Genomic DNA, 25297 nt, shown 5'->3' on the forward strand with positions numbered 1-25297 from the left:
GCCATTGCGTTCCACCTCACATAGGCATGTGGGCCTCATCGATGGTGTACTGATCATCCGTTGCCTATGTGTTACCGATTTTGACGTGACTATTCTTAGGTGATTAATTGATAACCTCATTGTTGTCACCCTGTGTCACCGTACCCATGCACGACTGTGCACACACGTAGCATTGGCAATCGTTGGCCTTTGATATCTAGTTAATGCCATTCGTGGCTAATAAATGTTGTGGTGGCATTGCTGTAGCCACTGTAGGAAGCGGCACTACTGTATCCACTACAGGCAACGATACTATTGCAGTCATCACACACAGTGACACTGTTATAATCGCCTGCAACCAAGGTAGGTCACTGTAGCAAAGCTATTACACATAGATAGTCGTGCATGTGATTTTTGTCGGTTATTGCACACTACAAGCTTTTGTTGTGTACGCAGTCGTTGTTCACGATTAGGCTGACAACCACCAAAGGCCATCGCCCTCCGTAATACTCCTATCGATAGTAAGTTGTTGATAGTGGTCCATCAATCAAACACAAGGAACCTCGTGTTGCTCATAAGCAACGAATCGTTCAAACATCATAAATCAAAACCAAATCGTTCAAACATCATAAATCAAATCCAAATAATATTTTTCCGAATGATACTAACAAATAAATTTAAATACAAGATAGATCTGGTTACAGTATCATAATCTAACAAACAGTACGATGTTACTCTCCTACAACTATGGGCCGTGCATCCTAAAGTCATCGACAGCGGTGTCGGCCGGAGGGCTGCGACGGTCCTCTCAGCTGCTAAACCTTGGATTTCAACGATCTATGTTTTACTCCTTTTTTTTATTATTTTCCTTGGACTAAGATGGTCCTTATTTTCGTGTGATATTAATGAGGAATTTATTTTAATGGTACTGGCTGCCTTTCCACAAGAAGACCATTGAACTGGTCACAGATTTCAGGGAAGGAAACAACTGTTGCCGGAGGCTGTGCCCTTTGAAGTATCAAATCTTCCATCAATTTCTCTTTGACTCTCCCTGTCTCCCATTGTCATTTGACTATTCTAATCTTTCCAATAAAGGCTAGTCCCTTGTACGTTTCATTTGTGAATTAATTGCACGAGGTTAAGGCCTATTACTAACTCTTAGCGATGCCATATCACTTGGGTACCATGGACCCCCTTGGACGATCTCGGTTTAAAGGCTCGAGATAACTGGGTCATAAGATCATGGCACATATGCATTGGCTTCTTTGCTCAAGAAATGACTGCCTGTTCAAACAATAGTTCTTTCAGATCAAGCACAACAAAGATGTACTAGTACTTAAAAGTCCATAACAAAGATGGAAGCTGCCGTCGGTCAAAGTTGCTACGCACAACAGTCTCTATCTCGTTCCATAAGATGTGGCCATGACTACGAACAGCTTCGGTATTAGTAGGTGAAAGTCGACTGCTGCAACTTATTTCCTTTTGTGAAACTGCTAGGAAGCTTGCAAACCATAGGAAATGTTAAGATCCACCATTTCAGGACGAGAAGATTTGTCAGCTCTTGGAACAGCCGACACTGTTGACACCCAGTCTATCGTCAAACCCATGTTACGTTCATGGAACATTAGTTTCTTGCTTGTCATTGTATGATTCTGCACATTAACCTCTCTCTCTCTCTCTCTCTCTCTCTCTCTCTATATATATATATATATATATATATATATATATATATATATATATATATATATGATTGTATAAGATGGCTAATTTTCGTTAGACTTGAAGTACATTAGGAATTTGATCTTCTGAAATAGTAGAGGAAAAGGCTTTGTCTGACTTCTGCTGATAACTGTTAGGACTTCGGTTTCCTCTGATGTGAATTCCAAGAAATCTTCTCTTGTTTCTTAGCAACATAAACAACAGTGTTGTCATCCATTACTGAAGCAGTATACAAAACAATCATAGATCAAAAACAGATGTGAAGTTTAGCATATTAGCAGCCCCGCATAGGCAAAGAGAATACAAATCTGCTTGGAGCTATGTGAAAATTAATCTACATGTACCATATTGACTCACGTTTGATGTGAAAGTTAACTTCGAGTTGATTTCTATCTCCTCATTTCAATATGCTTATAGGTTTATGTGTTTGTGGAGGCAACATGTGGATATTCAATAAAAGAAAAACCCACTAATTGTCACGAAGAAAATATCTTGATTTCTCAGCAATTCTTCCGAGTCTGAACAAGATGAGACATGTTCAGACATCATATAGAAATATGAAGAGAATTATTTTTTGCAGCACACACTGACACCTCATTTTTGTCATTAGTTTGTAAGGGTGTCCTTGTCGCACCTCAGACTTTTCAGGTCTTGCAGCAAGCTTTTAGAATTGTACTTCTTGGTTGGAAAAGTAGAATGATGTTATGATATGGAAATTATGACCACAACTCTGAAGATATGGCTGTGATTTGACTGGCACAAAGCTCCATCCCTCTACTCTGTGATAAGATATTATATTATGGTTGATTTTTGTGTTCCATTGGTCGTATTCCAACTCTCTTGACATCAGCTCATGACTACAAAAATACATGGGTAGATGCAGTCAGTCAGAATGAGCTCTCCATACCACTTGTCAAAAGCAATATGATACTTGATGTGAGTGATTAATATACATCATGTGCTCCATGATCACATAACATATAGCTGCGATCAATGTCGATGAGTGATTAACATACATCAAGTGCTGCACGAATACAAAACATATACAAGCAGTCAATCTCAATGAGTGCTCCTCCACACCAATGTGATAATTGATGTGATTGGCAACCTGTGATGCCACCATTTTGAGTTATCATAATTCACCAAGTCCTGACAGTATAAGAAAATGACACGAAGACAATGGATAGAAAAAAAAAGCTGGTTTTTCTGTCTTTGAGATCGATCTCAGAGCTCATAAAAAAATAATTGTGATCCTGCAATTCAAACTGTGAATCTACTTTAGTTTGTCCAATGGGAAAGAGCAGAACTCGATCAGGTTAGGCACCAGTATTTTCTCTCTCCTACGACCTTTCCAAGCCACGTGGAGAGAAAATTTTGTGGAACACAAGAAAATAAATTTATAATATCACAAAAATCCTTTCGCTTGCTTATAATATCTAATTATATATATATATATATATATATATATATAAAATTTTAGAATTGTAACATCTCATTAGTCCCACGTCGGAAGTGAGGAATGTGTATGATTAATTTATAAGGGCCTGATGAGTGTACTACATTATCTCCTGTTTAAATATTTTGATCCATAGTTACAAGGATAAATGGAGTTATTGGTCGGCTCATCAGACTCAAGTCGTGATAAGAATATTAAATATTACAAATAATCTAGTCGATATTTCAAATGATCAATCTTTATATATTTATTAGATATTTTAAGTATTAAATTTTTCGACTTCGCCTTAAGTAAGTATATAATATTTGCTTATTATGAATGCATATACTTAAATATTATAAATATTTAATACTTAAATATTTAAGTTAAAATATTATAAATTAGATCCTGATCGATCATTAATTATCAAGTAATTTTTTTTATAAAAAATATTGGTAAAGTGCCATGAAACAAATATCTACTCCCGGAAAACTTATAATTCTCTATTTAATTAATATCTCCATTGTAATATATTATTCTGCATAGACAAAATGGTTTATTATAGTGCGAGACTCAATGCTAAACATCACTGATTCCATGTGGTATCAGACGGCTGACATGCGCTGATCCCAAGTCAAAGATCGTGCTCGTCTGAACATGACTATTCCGCACACTCGTCACGATATTTCTAACATGCATACGTCAACCGATTTAACCGGCGACAGTGACGATTCCCAGCCTCTCTCACAACACTGCAGCGGCTGCGTTGTCGTTTGTATGCATGCGCGGTTGGAATGAGTCATCGCGGAGAAACATATATGAGGAGGGCCAGCGTTCCAAGTTGATGACTTGACCCACAAGTTATGGAGAAGAAGGGAGAGCAGGAGGCAGTGGCAGTAGGGGAAGAAGAAGAAGAGGATGTGGTGCTCCCCGGATTCCGGTTCCATCCCACCGACGAAGAGCTCGTCGGGTTTTACCTCCTACGCAAGGTGGAGAAGAAGCCGCTCAGCGTCGAAATCATTAAGGAGGTCGATATATACAAGTACGACCCATGGGATTTACCAAGTAAGTTGAGTTGCGTGATCTCTGTGTGTGTGTTCTTGAGTCTCTCACAGAGAGATCTTACTGGCGTTCTTCTTCTTTGATGGTGGAGTTGCAGAAGCCATCACCGCCGGAGAGAAGGAGTGGTACTTCTTTTGCCTCCGGGGGAGGAAGTACAGGAACAGCATCAGGCCGAATAGGGTGACCGGGTCTGGTTTTTGGAAGGCGACCGGCATCGACAGGCCGATACACCCCGCAGCTGGCCACGCCGCCGCCTGCATCGGCCTTAAGAAGTCGCTGGTTTACTACCGAGGAAGCGCCGGAAAAGGAACCAAGACCGACTGGATGATGCATGAGTTCCGCCTTCCCGCCGGTGGTAGCGGCAAGATCACCACCACTCCTAGCATGCATGAAGCTGTGAGTTCTCTTCTTCCTGTAGCTTCAGCTGAACAGGCAACCCGGATGCTAGACCTGAATGCTTTGCTTTGCTTTGCTTTGCAGGAGATTTGGACCATCTGCAGAATCTTCAAGAGGAGTCCTGTCTCTTACCGAAAGCAAACGAACAGTTGGAGAGCAGCATCATCGACATCGTCAACCCGCAAGCAAATCCCAGGTGACTCCAGCTGCGTAACCAGCAGCTTCGAGTGCGACAACGGCAACGACTACCGGTGCTGCGCCTCCTCGGGCCACTCCAACGGCGAGCAGGGAGAGATGGAGCTGGCCACTCACTACTATCAGGAGAACAACCAGGTGTACGGCGGCCAGTGGAACCCGATTCACCAACCTCCCTTGCTGTACACCAACGCGGGTCAAAGTCCAACCATGGACGAGTGCTTCAGATCGGATGGTGACTGGGACGAGCTCGGAAGGATTGTGGAGTTCATGAGAGATCAAACCCTCCTCCCCTATGACTGTGGATACACTTGAAGAAGAACACGGAAGACGAGTTTTAATTGCAGTAAGCTTGTCAGTGGCATGCATGCAATAGTACTGCTTAATGCTAATTACCAGTTCCTTCGGCGTGTGTCGGGTAACGTACAATTAAGAGGTCACCTGTTTGAAGTATGTTGTAAACGTCGAATACGCATTTATCTATCTAACACTTGAATGAAAGAGATAAATGAAGAGAAGTTACCGATTACCTGATCTTATGCTTGCGGATTGAGAGTTGGATATCGAATGGAATGGAATGGAATAGATGTGATATATATAACACACGCCCGTTGATAGCAGATAAGATTTTCCTGTACGAGGAAATCCTTCTTTTATGGGAAATCCTCTTTATTAACCTTTATAAATAGGAGAGGATATGTCAATGCGAGAATAGCTTTTTTAGTAATTACTATCATATTTATACTCAATGATGTTTTATGCGCCCCTCAATCTCATTTCTATTTCTCAGTTTTGCAAATATAATAATACTTCAATTGAATTCTTTCCTGATTCCTTTCTTGTCAAGGACTTGAGTCTATTTCTCAGTTTTGTAAATATAACAATACTTTAATTGAATTCTTTCCTGATTCCTTTCTTGTCAACGACTTGAGCATGGTGGCATCCTTGGTGAATGGCCGTAAACTCCACAAATAACCCAGTGGACATTCTTTTGTTACGGCTCGTCGTCTTGGTCATCCCTCATCCCTTATTCAGTAGAAATTACTTTCTCGTTACTCTCTTCCTATTTTTAAATCATATAGTTCTATAACGCATTGTGATGCATGTCTTAGTAATAAAAGTCATCGATAGCCCTTTGGCTCATCTTCTATTTCTTCCTCTAAACCATTTGAAATTATTTATACCGATGTTTGGGGCCCTACTCCAATCGTGTATTTTGATAAATTCAGATTTTATGTCATTTTTGTAGATCGCTTCATTAAATACACATGGTTATATCATCTTCACCATAAATATGATGTTTCCATCATCTTTCCCACCTTTCGAAAGTTGGTTGAAAACCACTTTTAATCTACAATCAAAATGGTTTACTTTGATGGTAGCGATGAATATCAAGCCCTGGCATCCTATCTCTCAGCTTGTGGTATCCAACACCTCAAGTCTCCCCCCGTATACTCCTCAGTTAGTTGGCTCCGTCGAACGCAAACATCTACATATAGTAGAAACTGGGCTCACACTTATATATCAAACTTCTAAACAGGATGTTTGATGTAATGCTTATGTATGTCCGTGTCTTTTGGTGTGTTCATGCTTTGTACAACATGTAGAGGGACGACCGAAGGCTTAATAGTCCCATTTTAGTTGGGTTGGTGGCTGCTTTAGGCTTGTAAATAAAGGTTGTGTCATGTAGACACGTGTGAGAGATTTTCGATCTATAATGTACCATTTTACCCTTTATTATGCAATTGTTTAGAGCTTGTAAAGTCTGTTTGTAATTTGCATTGTCTATAAAATGTTTTTTGGAGATGTTTGCTTGTGGATCTCGAGTGAGGCCTTTTCTCTGTCCTGTTCTCTCTTTTGTGGGCCCTAAGGGACCATGAGAGACTTCGGGGAGGCTGACCTTTGCGGACGGACACGCAAGGGTGCCACACGACTTAAGCAAAACCAGCTAAGTCCGTGACAGATGGTATCAGAGCGGGACAAGCACTCATAGAAACACTTAGCATGCAAACGTGGGGGACCTAACGGGGCTGCGTTGAGGGCAGTTAGCACACGCGCGACCGTTTGGGGGAAAACGGGCATGGAGATGTAGGGAAAAGAAGTCGCTCAGAGGAGCGGGCATCTGAGATTGCCATTCAGAGGAATGACCAATCTTTTACGCAAGAGGCACCATGAGAATAGGCAAGCTTGGAAGAATATGAAGCACACAAAGGTTGGGATGGCTGAGTTTGAGCTACGGCTCAACGTTGACAACTATACTTGATGGTGCTCAAGGCAAGCAAGGTGCTTGGTAAAGGATGAGACCATGCAAGGTGGAATGAGTTGCTCAACGACCAAAAGAGTTATGCAAAGCTCACAGAGGTGAGGGGAATTGCTAGCTCAAAGAATTTGGTACTCATACATGGGCTTGTATGCGGACGATGGAATGTTCGTGGCCATCCCAAGGCGATCGAAACTCGGCGCTATGAAGCATTGAAACTTTCTCTTCGGCATTCGAAGGATACGTCCGTAGGAGGCTGAATGGTGCAACTAGTTCAGCATGTTGCTAGGCCTTGAGGGGTGCAGCGGGAGCTGTATTGATGTGGAGTCGCAATCTAGCAAGTGTGTTTGCAAGAGGCAGAACAATGCACAGTTTGTTCAGTAGATCGGAGTAGTCCAAGGGGATGGTGGTCTTCGAAATGAAGAGAGATGTTGCTCCAACGGGACAGTTATCCAGGAGGGATAAGTCCCGGCTCTCCAAAGGGAGAATCATGTGGGACGGATCTCATAAGTTGAGGAGGAGTACCTCAACAAACAACAACTCCATGAAGCTCAATGGACTGAGCAAGCGGCGAGGAGTCGTCGCATGATCTCGCTTGAGAGAATGCATTGGTGGATGCATTGTGAGATCAAGTGGGGGAGCGACCCAAAGCAACACAAATAAAGGCACACTTGGAGTCGATATGGAGATCAGACTCAAGGGAGGGCTGACCCATGGAATGGTGGGCGCGAGGGCCACCATCAACTCAATGCAAAAACGAGGAGCGGAGCAACTTGGGTGTAACTTGGCGAAGTACCCAAGCCGCATGAAGGGAGCCAGCATAAAAGATGGAACATGGAGCAGAGGCATAGTGCTTTCCTTGGACAGAGGTCAAGGACATGAACTCTTGCAGAGGCAAGAGCGGGATCATGTTGTTCCATGGGTCATTCATTCTGACGGAGCAGACTCATCTTGCATGGTGCCAAAGACGAAGAGAGCTTCTGGGCACATGCACTTTATCTCGGAGGAGCATTTGATGGAGGAACTAAGGCGACTCAATTTGCGGAGGCGAAGTTGGGTTCAAAAGGCCTTAGCATGGGGCAAGAGGACGCAGAGGCGGGTACTCTTGAAGAATATACCACAGTGTTGTCATTCAAGTTGCTATAAAGGAGGCGGTGCACAGCGAAGATTGTGCTGGTAGGGGTAGAGGCCCAGGATCCAGACAATGGTGCACTAATTGCAGCGAAGTCGGGGGACTTTGGGAGCTATTAGGCGATGGACTGTCCTAGAGCGGTGCTTCATCGTGGTGTGACCCAAGAGTGGGTGGATGAAGGTCGATTGCCAAAGGAGCGAACAAAATCGAAGGTGGAAGAGACCCTGCGATGTATTGGTAGAGGCCACACATGAAGGGTTCACAATTCGAGTTCATCCCACAAGGATCAGAATGCAATAGAGATGTCACCAGGAGGCGACATGGTGCAGCGGATCATGATGGAACAGTTCGTGGCAATGCGATTCACACAACATAGCCCCGTGAGGGACTAGATCATACGGGGGTATGATCGGGAGCTACTGGAAGCTCCACTTCGGTGAACAACACGACGGCAAGAAGGGCTATGGATTCAAGGAGTGAAGGCCATGGTACCGCAGAGGCGGGTCTTCCGTGCATGCATCAAATTTTGCATCGGATAAAAGCCTTGGTCATCAGCATATGGGGGCTGTGTTCCACCAAGGGAAAAGTTCGAATGCAAGTACCAGTGAGTCCCATGGGAGGGACTTGATCATACAAGCAGTATGATCGAAACAGCTGGAGAGTTGGACTGCTCTAGAGCTCATATTCGCTTAAGGGAGCCCGACAAGTCAGAGGACTAGGTCGAGTAAGCGAACGTTGCTACCAAGGAAGCTAAGGAGAACAGAATCGGTGCAAACCCTACAACGTGATGGCAGAGGCCGTGCATGGGAGTTGCAGTCTGTCTTTCCATCGACCAAAGGGATTTGCTTAGAGAACACAGAGGTGTTGAAGCAGGGGGTCGAAAGGGGCGAGGAAGCGATGACGAGTCCAAAGGGACTTAGCTACCCAAAATCAAGCATCAGATAGAATGAAGGTGGACTCGGAGGAGTACCACTGAGGTATATCTACTGATTGTGAAGAAAAGAGATGCAGATGCGAGGCAACGGATAGTAGTGTCATAGGAATGGCAGCGCCATGGTACCGTAGAGGCGGGACTTCCGTGAAAGTCATTGATCCCTTGCTCTCATGGAGGGAGAGCGCTTGATCGTGAAAGGGGCCGAGGAGGTGGAGCATGCAGAGGCAAACTCTAAGTACTGAGACAAGGCTGAAGGGCAGAGGCCAAGGAACTTCGTAAGACCGGTGTCAATGAGTTTCTCATCAAGATAGCCGAAAGTGAAGGACTTCGGGTCATGCAAGAGTGCACGACCAAGGAACGAAGTAGTCATTACGCGGTGTTGTACCTTCGCTACTCAGGGGAGTATGTGGCAGGGTTGATGGAGAAGACGGTACAATCCTAGAGGCGACCAAATCTATTAGAGAATTACTCTAAGTTGGGGTGAAAACTTCCTACATTCCAGAAGTTCGATGACATTGAGAAGGTGAATCATAGTAGCTAACTCAATGCAAGGAGTGCAAACACTTTAAGTGCTTCAGAAGTGTGAGCAAAGAGCAGGCGAAGGCTAGTAACCAGCTCGATGCATGGAGTACAACCTCGAGGAGGCGGGCGAAGTCAAGTAACCTTTGCCTTCTCAACCCTTAAGAAAATGGGCAAAACCGAGTACCTCAATTCTCTTATCTATATAGCAAAGGAGCTCTGCATAAGTTCAAAGACCCTTCGAAGATAATGTAAGACAATAGTTGTCAAATCCTCACTAATGGTGATCAGTGTTATTGAGAGTAGATTGTCCGCTTGGATGTGACAACTAAGTGAAAGAAGAGTTAATGAGCAAATTTTGTGGAGGAATGACCCAAATCTTCAGAAGTTTGCGAGATGATGCTCGTTAAAAGCTCTAACAAGCATCCACCCAATTCAAACAGCATGAGGCATTTGAGAGACTGGCACAGTAAGGATGGCCTTTTCCTTCATCTAGAGGATCCGCAGGAACCAACAGGGATCAACACAACTCAGCCAACCTCACACTAGAGTCAGAGTCATTGGCGAGTTGAAGCAGCAAGGCGGATCAAAGGTTTGACTACTCAAGAACAGCAGCGAAGAGCAGCTGGGAGCCAAGAGACGCATTGCAGCTGGAGCAGAAGATTGAAGACTCAGTAGAGGCGAGGAATTACAGTGTCGACAAAGGCTTCGACGATGACGTCGAAGGAATAAGTGGGGGAGAATGTCACGGACAAACTTCTAAACATGATGTTTGATGTAATGCTTATGTATGTCCGTGTCTTTTGGTGTGTTCATGCTTTATACAACATGTAGAGGGACGGTCAAAGGCTTAATAGTCCCATTTTAGTTGGGTTGGTGGCCGTTTTAGGCTTATAAATAAAGGTTGTGTCATGTAGACACGTGTGAGAGATTTTCGATCTATAATGGACCATTTTACCCTTTGTTGTGCATATGTTTAGAGCTTTTAAAGTATGTTTGTAATTTGCATTGTCTATAAAGTGTTTTTCGGAGATGTTTGCTTGTGGATCTCGAGTGAGGCCTTTTCTCTGTCCTGTTCTCTATTTTGTGGGACTTAAGGGACTATGGGAGGCTTCGGGGAGGCTGACCTTTGCGGATGGACACGCAAGGGTGCCGCACGACTTAGGCAAAACCAGCTAAGTCCGTGACAGTATACTCCTTAGTTAGTTGGCTCCGTCGAACGCAAACATCTACATATAGTAGAAACTGAGCTCACACTTATATATCAAACTTCCATGCCTTCAAACTTTTGGATAGTAGCCTTTCAAACTGTCGTCTACCTTATTAATAGAATACATACGCCAGTCATACAATATCAGTCTCCCTTTGACACACTATTTTACAAACCTTCAAACCTTCGTAAACTCATAGTATTCGATTGTCTTTGTTATCCATGGTTACGTCCCTTTGCCTCTCATAAGTTAACATTATGATATAATCATTGCGTTTTTATATGTTACTCTCTTGAAGTTAATGATTTCCGTTGCTATAATCTCCACACTCACAAAATCTTTATATCACGTCATGTTATTTTTTTTGAGTCCATCTTTCCTTTCCAAAACCATACCTATCCTACTATGTGGACCATTCTTTACTGGAATATACCTCCGATCCAACCCGACGAGCCTCTCATGACATCGTCCAATTCCTCCCCTCATGATCCACACTATACTACTCTTCCAGTTCAACAATTGCCCATTTCCTCCATTCCTACTCTACTCCTTTCTTCTCAACATATGGGGTAATAGGTTTAGAAACACAACCATTATCTTTACCTCCTTCTCGGTCAAGTGACATTGACGTACCTCCACTTGACTCGGCTTGTGTCAATAACTCTCAACTACTTATTCCAACAACACAACCTCACGATCCCGTAGTCTCCAATCATCCTATGACCACACACTCTAAAAGTGATATTTTCAAATCACGTCAAGTCCTTAACCTACATGCTATCATGGATTCTTCATCCACCACGGTTGAACTCACCATCTTCACTTAAGCCCAAAAATCTCTACATTGGCGTACCGATATGTGTGATGATTATAATGCCCTCCTCCATAACTCAACATGGGATCTATTACCCTCTCATCATACACAAAATATCATCAGGTGTAAGTGAGTCTTTCGAATTAAGCGGAACCCAGATGACTCTATTGCTCGATATAAGGCATGCCTCGTAGCCAAAGGGTTTCATCAAAGACCTAAAGTTGATTTTACTAAGACATTTAGTCCCGTTGTTAAACCCACTATAATCCGACTTATCATAAGTTTGGTCACCACTAAGGGCTAGCAATTACGATAGTTGAATGTTAATAATACCCTTTTACAAGGGACTTTAACTAAATATGTTTTTATGCAACAACCTTCAAGAGCTTGGTACATAGAACTTGGCTCTTTTCTGACTTTAGTTGACTTTTTCAACTCCAAATGAGATACATTGTTATTTTTACGATAACACCATAATGACAATATATATTCTAGTATATGTGGATGACATCATTATCACAGGCAATAATCCTGTGGAAATTCAAGTGTTCATCAAATAGTTGGCAGATCGATTCTCGCTTAAAGATCTAGGACCCTTGAGCTACTTTCTAGGCGTGGAAGCTACATTTACATCTTTCGATATATTTCTCTCACAAAGAAAATACATTCAAGATTTATTATAAAAAACTTAATTGGGTCACAAATCTGCTCAATGAACTCAACATCAATTTTACTCCTACAATATATTGTGATAATGTCAGAGCTATTGCGCTAATCCGATGTTCCACTCTCGTATGAAACATATTGCTATCGACTTCCACTTTGTGCGAGATCAAGTTGTTCGCCGTCAACTACGAGTTTATCTTATACATACGGCTGATCAATTAGCTTACTCACTCACGAAACCTCTCACTCGTAAACTTTTTGCTTTACATCAATCCAAAATTGGTATCCTTAATAGGAGCACCATCTTGCGGGAGTATGATAGCAGATAAGATTTCTCTCACTTTTATCGAATCTAACGCACCGACTCGATTCACGAGAGTAGGATTGAGCTAATTAGTTCACGTCTTTTATTATGCCGGCATGATGTGTGTAGTGGCGCATGCGATCATCATCTTCGTCGTTTCATCGATTTCCGATTGACCTAATTAGAGTAGGATTTCACGCTTCATTGGTTTCGGCTCCGGCTGATGTGATCATCTTCGTCGTTTCCCGAATCGTGAAGTGTGTAGCGCATGGGCAGGAAACTATACATTCTTTTGGGTAGGGTTTACGTTATGCACGACTATCTCGTGGCCACGACATATTGAGCTTGTGGGGCCCACTGATCTTGCGAGTAGGCAGTGGGACGAAAACTTAAACCCTGTGCGAGGGGTTCCTTTATACACGTGAGCCGAAGGATGCCGGCCGTGTCTGCGTTGACGACGAGGAAACAAAAAGAGGACTCTTTTTCGACTTCCGCGGTAACGTTGACCCCAAACCAAATTCCCCTTGCCCCGCTCTTCGACTTGCGACGCCAAACCAGAGGCGTCAGGCGGCCAGAGAGGCGCGACGAGGACCATGGCCGGCTCCTACGACCCCAGCGCCAGCTCCGGATCCGGCCTCTGGCGGCGGCAACCGAGCTCGTCGACGCCCCGCCCGCCACCCGCCGAGCCGCTCCGCGCGGACATCGACCCCCCGCCGCGACCCCGCCCGGCGCTGCAGTCCCTCGCCTTCGGCCTCATCGTCCTCCTCGGCTGTCTGCAGTTCCTCCCCGCCACCCATTTCCGTGACCCCACCGACCCTCACCGCAACTGGATTCCTCTGGACCCCAATCGCTCGCAACCGATCGTGAGCTCCCCCCCTCCCTTTTTTTTCCCTTTCACTCCCCGTCTTGTCGATTTCTTATGGTAAATCCTTCACGATAGTGTTTTGAATGTTGGTTGGCATTGTGAAGGGAGTAGAATTCATGAAAATTACGATCTTTGAACTAAGATGAAGTCATTATTTTGGACAGTCTGCTAACTCGAGGACTCCTGAGAAAGAAGAACATAGTGCGGTCACCAAGCAAGAGGCAGATGTTGGAAAGTTACATATATTTTCTTGGATGGATTGCCTGGACCTTCGAGTCCTTGCTGTACTTGCAAACTCGACTCTTTCTAGCTCAAGGTTCTTCTTCCAGCTTTGGTTTTTTTTCTCCTCAATTTTCCATTTGATTTTTTGATAGCCACGCTTGATCCTAGTTGCGTTAGAGTTAATTATATTGACTAATTAATCAAGTTGATTGATCTAAACAATTATGTCTAATGTGATGCATATTCGGATAAAGCAGGAGATCAGTTCTGTAATCGTCATTGAGAAAATTCAGGAAATTTGTTTCTGGTGTATTTTTTTGATCGAATAAGAAGCTCATTTGATACTGTGATTGCTCATATGATATTCCTTTGCTTTTTTGTTTGGGCTCCTTGGATTGCTCATTCACATCTGTATGTATAGGTTCATAATCTTTGGCTAACTACGTAGAACTGATCGGCATTGCTTTCATCATCTTCATGATATTTCAATTTCACTTTGCAAAACCTTCTGAAAATATATCTTTTATTCACTGGTTTTGTTCCAGACATCCAGAGAATATCTTTTTCCATTTCTTTGTATCCGAAACCGAGGATGAGAAGCTATCATATTATAAGCTGAAAGTTTTCTTGCCTCGTTCCAACCTCGAAATCATTGGGTAAGTGTCAAATATTCAACAGCATAATTTTGCAAATGTCTTGATATGTTGCTCATGCTTAATTTTGTGTAGGCTAAAGGAAGTAAAGGAGAAACTAATATCTCCTACATCAGAGGGGGAATTCATCGAGTCTGTACTTCATGAAATTGTACCTTTTGCCATCCCAAGTATCAATTCCCGGATGAACAAGTTTCTATATGTTTCACCAAATACCATCGTAAAGGTACCTCTTTCATGGCTTATCTTCTGATTTTTATGGAAGTGTCATAGATTTCTTAGTCACAAATAAGGGTGAAAGTTGGTCAACTAAAATTCATATAGTTCCATAAATATATGTCCGTAACATATTAGTGTTTGTATTCAACTATTGCCATCTGAACACCATCAGATACAAATAAAGATATGGGCAAATATCTATCCATATCTGAATGTCTGAATATTTCAGAAGTGTTAATACAATGAAAGATGTAATTTGATTAATCTTTTTGCTTATGGTAACTTTTATTTTGTTTCTGGTTCTCCCTTTTTGTTCTATGTTTGCTTTGAAGTTCTCTTATTGAATTTAATAATTCGACAGTAACATACTCAGTTCATGTAATATACACATCAGTGTATATGCCTTTAATCTGATTCAGATTTGGATCTATAATATATCTAAATTTGTATCCATTTCATCTTGACAGTACTGTTTCAAAATTTGTCATCCATTTAATATCCATATCAGTTTCGTTTATGGTCATCAAAAGAGGATTTAAATGTAGTTTTCCCATTAACTGGTCCATATCTGCTCCATTGTTGCTCCTAGTCACAGGCCATCCAGGATGTGGCTCAATGGTTGGTTACATTCTTCAACTAAAACAAGATTTTAGGTCTGAACCTCTTAGGATTTGATTTGGACAAATTTTATGCTCCCTAAAGAACACTGTAGGCATCAACATTCTCCATCTCCTGCCAAAAAGAAAAAAGGATTTCTTGTTAAGGACCTAAATAGGGACATCATAGAGAACAGAGAAGAAAGAAGGGAACAAAAAAAAGACAATCACCCAACAATGCACAAAATTTATGTGGTACAACCAATAAACCTATGCCTATGTAAGATGGATAATACTGAGACAACCACTCTCATCCAGATATAAGATGGATAATACTGATAGTTACTCTGGTCGTAAGGGATTATACATATGGCTCTATGCTAGTTGGCTCAATAATTTGTTTCCTCCAATACCTTCGAGGAGCTTAGCCAACTGAGAGGCATATCTTCAGTCTTTTGGGCTGAGGAAACACACTATGCGTCAACCTGATATTTGATGATCTCTTCTGTTCTGATCAATCACATATCAGTATATATAGCCACAAAACTGCACCATGTTAAATTTGGTGCCAAGTGCTGCTTGCGTGTAATTCTGATTTCCCTTATATTTATCATATCCACTTAGTATTAGAGCCAAAACATGTTATTACTCCCACTTCACCAATTGTTCACGTAAATATTTGATGCCTTATCACATTGAAATTCTGTAATTTGTTAGTAATCCATATGTTATTAATTGGAAAGAACAATTACATTTATGTCAAGTTGTTGCTTTAATTCTTTGAGGAACATATAGGAAGTTCATTGTCTGTGCCTTTGTGACTGATGTTCTGGATGTGATTTTCCAGATTTCTGTTAGTGTTCCATGGTCACTGACTCATGATTGATGTGGCAGAAAATCATGTAGTTCTTACTTAGCAGGTTATATAACATTTTCCTCTGTGGGTTTGTCACTTTACATATGACCATTTATCAAACTGATACAAGTCACAGTTTGGGATCTGTGTTGACAAAGCAGAAGGCAGAAGAAAAATGAAGGGGCAAGTAAATGTAAAGGGAGCTTCTCAACTGCTGATGGCGATTGGAGTCTGTTGTAGTTGTGGAACTGTTTTGATACTTCAGAACACAGACAAATTTTTTAGAACAGTTGACTTAGAATTATTTTATGTAATCTCTTATAGTCCCCACGAAAATTTCTCATAAATGTTGGTAAAACTACCAAGACATCAAACATAGCTTTACCACAAAACCTTATCCGGCTCATGAGATTTTGGCTATCAGACATAGGATATGGTCCATGGTGATGTTTGATTGCCTTGTGAACAGCTTTAATGAACATTTGATCTCCAACCTGTATTTTACACTATAGGGCCAACTAAGGCTTTATTCAGAAAATGATCCATTTACTCTAAATGAATTCCACAAAGTGTAACTTACCTCCAATTCATCGAGGTAATCATTATTATGGAGTTCATACTAAATTGCATAAACATGAGATCGGATGCAAAAGGTAGTACCTGTGTTTTCTCACATAATGTTTTAGAATCAGAAGATTTCATAGGATATTGCAGTTGGTACAGACAGAAAACATTTTTGTAGATATATTAAGTAATCTACTATTTTGTGTCGATAAAATTGGAGTATCAGAATGACATTGGACTGTTTTCTTTTTTTATTTTTTTCTCTCTAAGCAATTGCTGCCCTTTTTTTCTACAGGGAAATGTTGAGGAGCTCTTTGATGTTGACTTGGGGTCTTATGCTATTGCAGCTGCTGAAGACTGCAACAGAAGATTGGGCGACTATGTAAATTTTGAAGTTTTAAATGCAATCCAAAGAACAGAAGCAAAGACTTGGGTGTCTGATAAACCTTATGACAAAGATGCTTGCTTACCTGACTTCAATGTGCTTTTATTTGATGCGAGAAAGCTCGATAATAATCTAGTAGATGTCATTGCATGGTGGAACAAAATTCTGAATCTTGGAACACAAAGGTTTCCCATTTCTTCCTATACTTTCTGCGTACCTGCATGAAACATTATTACAAATATTTCTGCATGATTTCCTTCACTTAGCTGTGGTACCTTTTTCACTCAACTGCATGGCTATCTTTGCAGGCCAAATCAGGTTAATCCAGCGATTGCATTGGCCTTCTACGGAAGGTATCTCAAACTTCCTGCCTTCTGGAAGCACCATCGATCAACACCTCTTGTCAGAGAGAATGAAACCAACGTTCTTCCTTTTGATGGTCCAAAGAGGGTCTGCTCCAATGACAAGGATCAGCAGCAAAATTTCGATCATGGCAGTCTTTGGAAGACATATCTTACTCCAAAATTTGATGCCGTCTTGAGCCATACGAACTAAAGCTTTGTCCAACCGGAAATCAGTATCTGACAAGTATTTCTAGGTATGTCTATTTTTCATGCCATAAAAGATTGATGACATGTACGCAAAGAACAAAGGAAACACACGTGGCCCGACTATTTTCTATGAGATGTAACTTACTATACTGGCCATTGACAAGGAACTTTCAAATCATTTAACAAACACTACAAAATTCTGAGAAGTTATGATGACAATGTTTACACAAAAAAAGCTTGCAGTGTTCCTGTCAAAATTTTCATTCATCTTTTTCATCGTGTTTGAGAAGAGATACAAATGATTGATAGTTATGCACCAATTCTCCACAAGTTGAGCTTGGTTGATATTGTGTGGCCAGCTAACTACATTGGAACTTGATTGATAGCTACTCAATAATAGTGTTTTGAGTAAGCTTTGCTCTGGCAGAGGATTTTAATTTTTCCCGACATTTGTGTGGTATTAACTGTATCTTCCTCCACATTTCATGCATATATAATTTGCACAGAAGACTTTCTTTGTTTTTTTGTTCATTTGGCTCTACCATTTGAGTGGCAAACAGAGGTTGTGATTGAACTCCCTACCCAACTTTCTTTCTTGTCACTGACCTGTGAAGATGGCCCCATGTTGATAAGGATCTCATGATCTCAGTCGGGCCTCTCATGCCAACTAAGACCATATTGCCTTGATGCGTGATTGATTTCCAACCAATCAAGCTACTTTTGTAAAGGAGATTCTACAAAATCGAAATAGCTCAGGTGGAATCAAAGGAAGACTGATATGTTGAGATGGAGTAGCAAGATCAGGCACAATGACGCTTGATAGATAGAGAACACCAACATACGGGTCATCAGTGATTATAAAGAACTGAGGAAGAGAGTAAACAGTTGGGGATGAGAAGGCAGGATGTGGATTGACTGATATGCGTGAGACTACCATTGAAGAATCAGAAGACGAGAAAATGAAGACGATAAGACTGATGTGTGTGGAAGTGTTGGTTGATAGGCTTTGGGTGGAGCAAAAGAAATCCCACATGGCTTGATTGGTTCATTTTGTTGCATATGAATAGCAGACAACAAAGTCGAGGATCAAAACATCGAACTGAACTGTATCTCTTTGCTACCAATCTCTTTCTATCTCTCTCTCTGAAGATTGAAGATATTTGTTATGCATGTGAGTGCAAGAGCTTTTCTTTTTCGCGAGGACGACTGGAGGCTTGTGAGCTCTGTAGCACAAGCAGAGGAGGGTTTGCGCCCACAATTTGTTTGCAGAGAGGTACCAATCTGCGAGCTCGGGACCCCAAGAAAGAAGGTGAGAGACGACAAAGCGACATGGAGGAAGGTAGGTCCAACAGCGTTACCATCTCTTCACCATGTGCACGTTGACTGTGTAAACCATAGGCCACATCTTGTCTTCACATACCAACACCATCTCATCCCTCTCCCTCACCCACCTTTGCTCTCTTGTCTTCTTCTACAAGGTTATGTTTAAGGCAAGGAAGGATTCCAACATGGGCGCTAAAGGTAAGTTGAGGTTGGAATCTGCGGAAGGATGAAAGAGGCAGGGAGACAGCACGGCACAGCTTCGCCCTGCGCGGCGTGCAAGCTCTTGAGGCGGCGCTGCGCATGGGATTGCGTCTTTGCCCCGCACTTCCCGGCCGACGAGCCGCAGAAGTTCGCCAATGTGCACAGGGTGTTCGGAGCTAGCAATGTCAGCAAGCTCTTGCAGGTCCCCTTCTCTCTGTCTCTCTCACGCACACCACCCCTAAATTCCAACGAGTCTGGGCTTCGGAACTCACCATGTGGAGCTTCTTGTCGTGCGAGCACAGGAGATTGCAGTGCAGCACCGAGGAGATGCCGTGAGCAGCCTGGTGTACGAGGCCAACGCCCGGGTTCGAGATCCAGTATACGGGTGCGTGGGCGTCATCTCCTCCCTCCATTGCCAAGTCCAGGCTCTCGAGGCGCAACTCGCCATGGCTCGAGCCCAGATGGTCCGCTTGCGCATGCTCGCCCACCTCGATCTCGGCCGGAGCCCCACGGGCACAGGGAGCACCACCACAGGCTCCTCATCCATGTGCCCCTCGCCCATCTATACCCCCGGACATGGTGATGCAGGACAAACACCGATGCTTTCCTTCTCATACGAAAGGTAGCAGAGCAAGAGATGGAGAAGCGATGCTTAAAGGCGGACACGGCTTTCGGTGGGCGTAGTAGTAGACGGCGACTGAGATAATTCGACCGTTGGAGCGCGTGCCGTGTCGTGCGCTATTTCGTGTAGCCCGAGACCAGATTTCCCCCAATTCGACCGTTGCAATCAGTTCAAATAGTACCGTTATAAGTCGAACTCGATCCCTTCTTCTTTTACCACTTCACTTTCCCCTTTGGAGGCCGAAGAAGGAGGAGACGATGACCAGCGGCGGAAGCAGCAGCGGCCCATCGGCGGACCCTTGCCACAAGCCTCGCCACCCGCTCCACCAGATCGCCGAGAGCGCCACCCACAAGCTCCTGCTCAAGCAGTGGATGAAGGAGGAGGAGATCGTCGCCCGGCGCGTCGCCCTCCGTGAGTCCCGCGTCGACGCCGTACGCCGCCAGATCGCCGCCCTCTACTGCCTGTTCTTCGTCCTCCACTCCCTCGTCCTCCTCCTCCTGTACCACGCGTCCGCCTCCGCGCGGCCCCCCTCCGCCGCTTGCCGCCGCTCCTGGATCCCCTGCCTCTGCTCCCTCGTCTGCTCCTTGGCCATCGTGTGGGCCGTCCGGTACAAGGCCGACACGGAGACCGTGCTGGAGCGGCTGCTGGAGCGGGAGAGGGAGGACGGGCTGCTGCTGGCCAAGTGCGTGGAGGAGCTGAAGCGGAAGGGCGCGGAGTTCGACCTGCTCAAGGAGGTGGACGCGCTGCGGCGGGCCAAGAGCCTGCGCGTCGAGGCCAAGGGCGGCGCCGCCAAGGTGCGCAAGTGGTCGGCCAGGGATCTCGCCACCACGGTGCTCCTCGCGCTGTCCTGCGGCGCCTTGGGCCTCACGAGGTTCGTGCTCTGTGATCAAGAACCTCGATCATGATGGAATCAGGGCTTCTGTTCTTGATAGGAGAATTATTTTGGTTGATGCAGCAGAATGATGCTTGTTCTGCTGTTCTCGTTCTCGTTCTTGTTTTGTGCCCAATAAGATTGTTGTGCAAATATTAAGTCTTTGAAAAGAAGACGTTTTTATTCTTCCTCTCCAAACATCTTCAAGAACAGTTTTGTCTTTTGTTAAATGCAACTTGATGATGGTTTTGGCCACAAGAACAGTAGTACAGCACTCCATGGATGACATGTGAGGACCTGCACCAAGAACAGTGCTCTAATTGGAATCAGCACTCCCAAAGAGATAAGTCTGTGATGTACACTTCATGGTTGACATGTGAGGGAGGACCTGCAACCAAGAACGGTGTTCCAATGGGAACAGTAACCCCAAGGGATAAGTCATGTGAGGAGGACCTGCAACCAAGAACGGTGTTCCAATGGGAACAGTAACCCCAAGGGATAAGTCTGTGGATGCACTGTGATGGCCACCGTCACCAAAACACTATATGCAGCACTAAGCGCAGAACACTATATGCAGTCACCATAACTGCAAGGCATTTTTGGTTCTGTAATCTCCTCCTTTGATGCCAGTAAATTTTAGTCATCTCCATAAAGGGTGATGGAGGATGTAATGCATATAAACTTGAAGGAACTAGATAGTCAAAAATTTACCTTAGAATCAGGAGAGAAATTTGTTTGTAACGAGTTCATCAACTCTTGTAATCTCCCAATGACAGACAGTTCAACCTACATATCAAGCAACATGATTTCTGGAACAAGCCACAGTCCAAAATCCTCCGTATACATAATAGATCTCCGATCCATGACATCTTTGACTCTGAGATCTAGTCACAAGCCAACTCAAACATATATCCATATCTTCCTAGTCCCTCAAGCAGTAATCTCTACCCACCAAGGCCAGCAGCATTTGGAGCAGGAGACGAAGCAAAGCACCTTCGTACGTTCTTCCACAATGTCACATGCATCTTCGTACATTCTTCATACACTTATCTCATCAGACTAAGTGTGAATCACCTTCGCTAATGGAACAATTCTGGAACCAAATGCCAAAGGGAACACTTCCTACCATGGAGGAATCTACTCTGGTCATCAGCGTTTCTTCATCGTCCAGAAGTCAGCACACTATCAGTTCTGCATTTTAAGTACAAGTGTGAGGTGTTAATGTTGCTCTGTGATAGTATATTGTTCTACAATAATATCAATAACAATAATAATAAAAAATAATAATACTTGAACTATTTGGGATCCACTACATAGATATTTATACAATGTAAAATCCTTAATTGAATTATGGTATGATTTTACGTGTCTAAGTTCTAGGGCATTTTAGATGCATAATATGAAAACTTGAAAACTAATGTTACTTTTAGATGCATGCAAAATTGTTACTTTTCCTTCAACTTCATTAAAAAATATGTAAACAAGAGAAATAATGTAAAATATTACAAGCTTACTTGCATCATACAGTGAAGATTTGCAGTGTATATCGTCACAAATGTTTTATCCTTCTGCATCATTGAACATGATCATTAAAGAACAATAACATGTAACAACATGTTTGCACAGTTTTGCAATACTATAAAAATAATTGTGCATACCTCCCTTTCAAATCCATAATGGGAAGCAACCATTCTTGCATCTTCCAAACTAGATTCAATGGACATATGTCACAGATGGGGATGTTAAGTTCATTCTCTCTAGTATCACACCTAGTGAGAACTAAGAAAGATATCTAGTTGATGTCTCTCACTCCCATTCAGAAAAACACATATATAAAAAGGAAGAAAAAGAAAAGTAAGATCCTTCATACTTTAGAGATCAAATTCGAAGAGGCTCCCAACTTCCACTAACAAATCACTTATAGGGAAAGGACTAATACCCCTCTTACAACATTTTACAAGTGGTTCACACTCTTACAAATTTTTGAATAGAAAGAAGGAGGTGAATACTCAAAGCAATAGAAGACAAAAACTTGCTAAAGACTTTGCTAAGACTTTTGGCTCACTCTCTTGCTTCTCAAAAGTTGTGATCTCAGCTGAGAATTGAGGGGTATTTATAGGCCCCAAGAGGATTCAAATTTGGGCTCCAAAATTTGAATTCTCTTGGGTTTCCGAAGCTGGCGGTGCCACCGCCCGATCTCTCGGGTGATGGGCGGTGCCACCGCCTAGTTCTCGGGTTCTAGGCGGTGCCACAACCTAATCTAACGGTGCCACCGCCTATAGTGTTTCAACTCACTAGTTGGGCTCCAAACTTGGCCCAAACCAGTCCGAACTCGGGCCCAATTGGCCCATACTTGGGTTATAAGATTAATACCTAATCCTAACCCTAATTAACATATTAACTACGAATTTAAAGATATTTTTTAAGCTATTACAAAGTCCATAAGTCAAGACTTCTTCCGGCAAGCTTCCGACGAACTTTCGGCGGTCTTCCGATAAACTCTCGGAAACCATTCTACGGACTCCGAGCAAGCTCCTAGATTTCACGATTTGATCTTGGTGAGTTCCAACGAGCTTCTTCGGCAAGCTTCGATCTTTCTCGGCGAGCTCCACGAACTTCCAACGAACCTTTCGGCGAGATTCCGAAAAACCCTTCGGCAAGCTCCCTACTCATTCTTGGCTAGTTCCGACAGCATTCCCGATAAACCTTCGAACTTCCGTCGAACTCTCGAACTCCCAACAAATCCTTCGCGCTTGACTCCGACACTTGTTTCGCTTTATATCTTTGTCATTATCGTAGTTATTCTTGCACACACAAACTAAAACTCTACTTCGATCTAGACAATTATTACAACGCGAATTGACATTCTGCTGCCCGGCACGTCATTGGTTGGTGCTTCGTCCGATTCTTCAACACATCGTCCTCTCTTGCGGCTTGTTACCCAATCGGTGGTTGACCTCCGCAACCCCGATATCCTTGGTGCAATTCCGCTCTCCTTGGCCCGATGCCCGACATCCGAAGCCTTCTGCCGTCCAATATCCTAACGTGATCTCCTCCGGCGCAACGTCAATTTCTCCTGCGTCAACTGTCTAATCCTGATTGAGTAGACCTACATCACTCAAAATACAGTTAAACAACTAAACACAATCAATTAGTTTCATCGTCAAAATCCGAGATTCAACAAAACTCATATTATAGAAACAATTTAATTTAATTATATGTTAATCTGATTTTTCTAGTATTACAAAATCGCCCACCATTAGAAAATAAGTTCACGGGAACCTTTGACAACAACATCCATTTCTAGCATCAACATGATGGTTACATTGAAACTTATTGTAGGACAAATTTTTACCTACAACTGTATTTAAGCTCTACAAAGAGAGTTTCTCATAACAATCGCTTAGGGGACATTGTCCAACATGATTTGCCGAGTTTGGCAGGAGGTTAACTGATTTTTAGAAACAAGTAAGACTAAAATTAAATCTAACATCTCACTGCCTCAAAAATAAAAAATCGATGTTTCTCAGAAATAACAGCACAGCTTATATCCCAAATCAGGAGTCCCAAAAGGAAAGCAATAGGGAGAAAGCTACAATGTGATCAGGAGTGCGGATCAATTTTAAGGTCCAGCTTCGAGCCAGACAACAAAGAGCATCAATGTGGAGATCAATGTGTTTTCATGTTTGTTAATTGTTATAACAAACTACCAATTAACTTAAGTTCTCTATGCTAAGGCATGTATATGTAAGATGTCCATATTACAACTGGACAGAGTAACAATAGATTAGAAAAGTTTCATTAATCGGCCAGAGGTAGAACGGTTTTATTGTCAGGAGCTGCAGTTTGAATCACTTTAGCATATAGATGTCATGGAGTAGTTAAAATTGATGATCAAATTCAATACCTTCTTTGCCATCACATAGAAGCTTAGATTAAGACTGAAAAATTTTAGTCCAAAAAATCCATTACCAACCAAGTCTTTGGTGTACCTTATCAGAAGATGAGAGAGAAGTGCCTGCAGAAGGGTGAGGGTGGGGTGAAAGGTAATAGCAAATTTCATTAGAAATAAAGCAATTCAACTTTTAACCAACGCTGTGTTGTTAATGCACTATATAGCAGATGGCACTATATAGCAGTGCTGTTAATGCCTGCTAATAAACCAGAGCAGCGAAGCAAATAATTCGTTTCCTTTTTCCTTACAGTAAAAATCAAGAAATTTTTAGAAAGAAAAGTGTGATTTAAAGTTGACATATCAATGAATAAAATATTAGGACTTACGGCTTTGTCGTCATCGTTGTAGTATATCAATAAACAGAATTAACCATATGGGAAGGTGGTGGAAGCTCTCTGAAAGATCTTTCGCGTCTTCTGATGTCATAACTGAAGCAACATTTTGTTAGCAAACAGATAGAATCGAACATAAAATGGATCCCCCAAAGTAAACCCACACACCACGAGAAAGACGAGCAAAGAATGCAAATTATTAAAGACAATTTTGGTGATCAGATAACTTCTTTTCCATACCAAAATCCTGAAAAAATCCTTTCTTTTTCTTTCAAGAAACACATCACCGAGCTTGAGCCCTTTTATTGGAAATCGGATCTTAGATATCTTCGAGAAAAGAATGCAAATTGGAAAAGCCAATCTTGGTGATCAGATGTCTCTTCCCGTACTTGAGTCCTGATCGAGTTCTTTGTTATTCACAAGCACCATATCGAGGAGCCATTTCCTTGGACGTCG

The 25297-nt window shown here is 42.6% G+C and overlaps 4 protein-coding genes across 5 annotated transcripts; all 4 read left to right on the forward strand.

Moving 5' to 3' along the window:
* The first annotated feature begins 3968 nt into the window (after window positions 1-3968).
* Window positions 3969-5315, forward strand: LOC135637621 (transcription factor JUNGBRUNNEN 1-like). 2 transcript variants are annotated; one of them, XM_065150274.1, is made up of 3 exons: window positions 3969-4198; window positions 4287-4591; window positions 4676-5315. In XM_065150274.1, exons 1-3 carry the CDS (start codon window positions 3997-3999, stop codon window positions 5099-5101), a joined length of 933 nt encoding a protein of 310 aa, XP_065006346.1. In that variant the 5' UTR covers window positions 3969-3996; the 3' UTR covers window positions 5102-5315. The 2 variants fall into 2 exon arrangements, with proteins under 2 accessions (XP_065006346.1, XP_065006347.1); XM_065150275.1 differs by having other exon boundaries at window positions 4293-4591.
* A 7781-nt stretch (window positions 5316-13096) lies between these two features.
* On the forward strand, window positions 13097-17804 carry LOC135639000 (probable galacturonosyltransferase-like 5). The gene is made up of 6 exons (XM_065152684.1): window positions 13097-13489; window positions 13656-13807; window positions 14259-14369; window positions 14442-14592; window positions 16897-17171; window positions 17295-17804. The coding sequence occupies exons 1-6, from the start codon at window positions 13220-13222 to the stop codon at window positions 17539-17541; spliced, it is 1206 nt and encodes a 401-aa protein (XP_065008756.1). The 5' UTR covers window positions 13097-13219; the 3' UTR covers window positions 17542-17804.
* Window positions 17805-19086: 1282 nt separating this feature from the next.
* Window positions 19087-19687, forward strand: LOC135584591 (LOB domain-containing protein 4-like). The gene is made up of 2 exons (XM_065152891.1): window positions 19087-19263; window positions 19364-19687. Exons 1-2 carry the CDS (start codon window positions 19087-19089, stop codon window positions 19685-19687), a joined length of 501 nt encoding a protein of 166 aa, XP_065008963.1.
* Window positions 19688-20752, forward strand: LOC103983552 (uncharacterized). Its single transcript, XM_009400783.3, has one exon. The coding sequence runs from the start codon at window positions 19941-19943 to the stop codon at window positions 20586-20588; it is 648 nt and encodes a 215-aa protein (XP_009399058.2). The 5' UTR covers window positions 19688-19940; the 3' UTR covers window positions 20589-20752.
* Window positions 20753-25297: the final 4545 nt, after the last annotated feature.

The sequence above is a fragment of the Musa acuminata genome, chromosome BXJ3-5 (genome assembly GCF_036884655.1).
Source record: "Musa acuminata AAA Group cultivar baxijiao chromosome BXJ3-5, Cavendish_Baxijiao_AAA, whole genome shotgun sequence".
NCBI classification, from domain to species: Eukaryota; Viridiplantae; Streptophyta; class Magnoliopsida; order Zingiberales; family Musaceae; genus Musa; species Musa acuminata.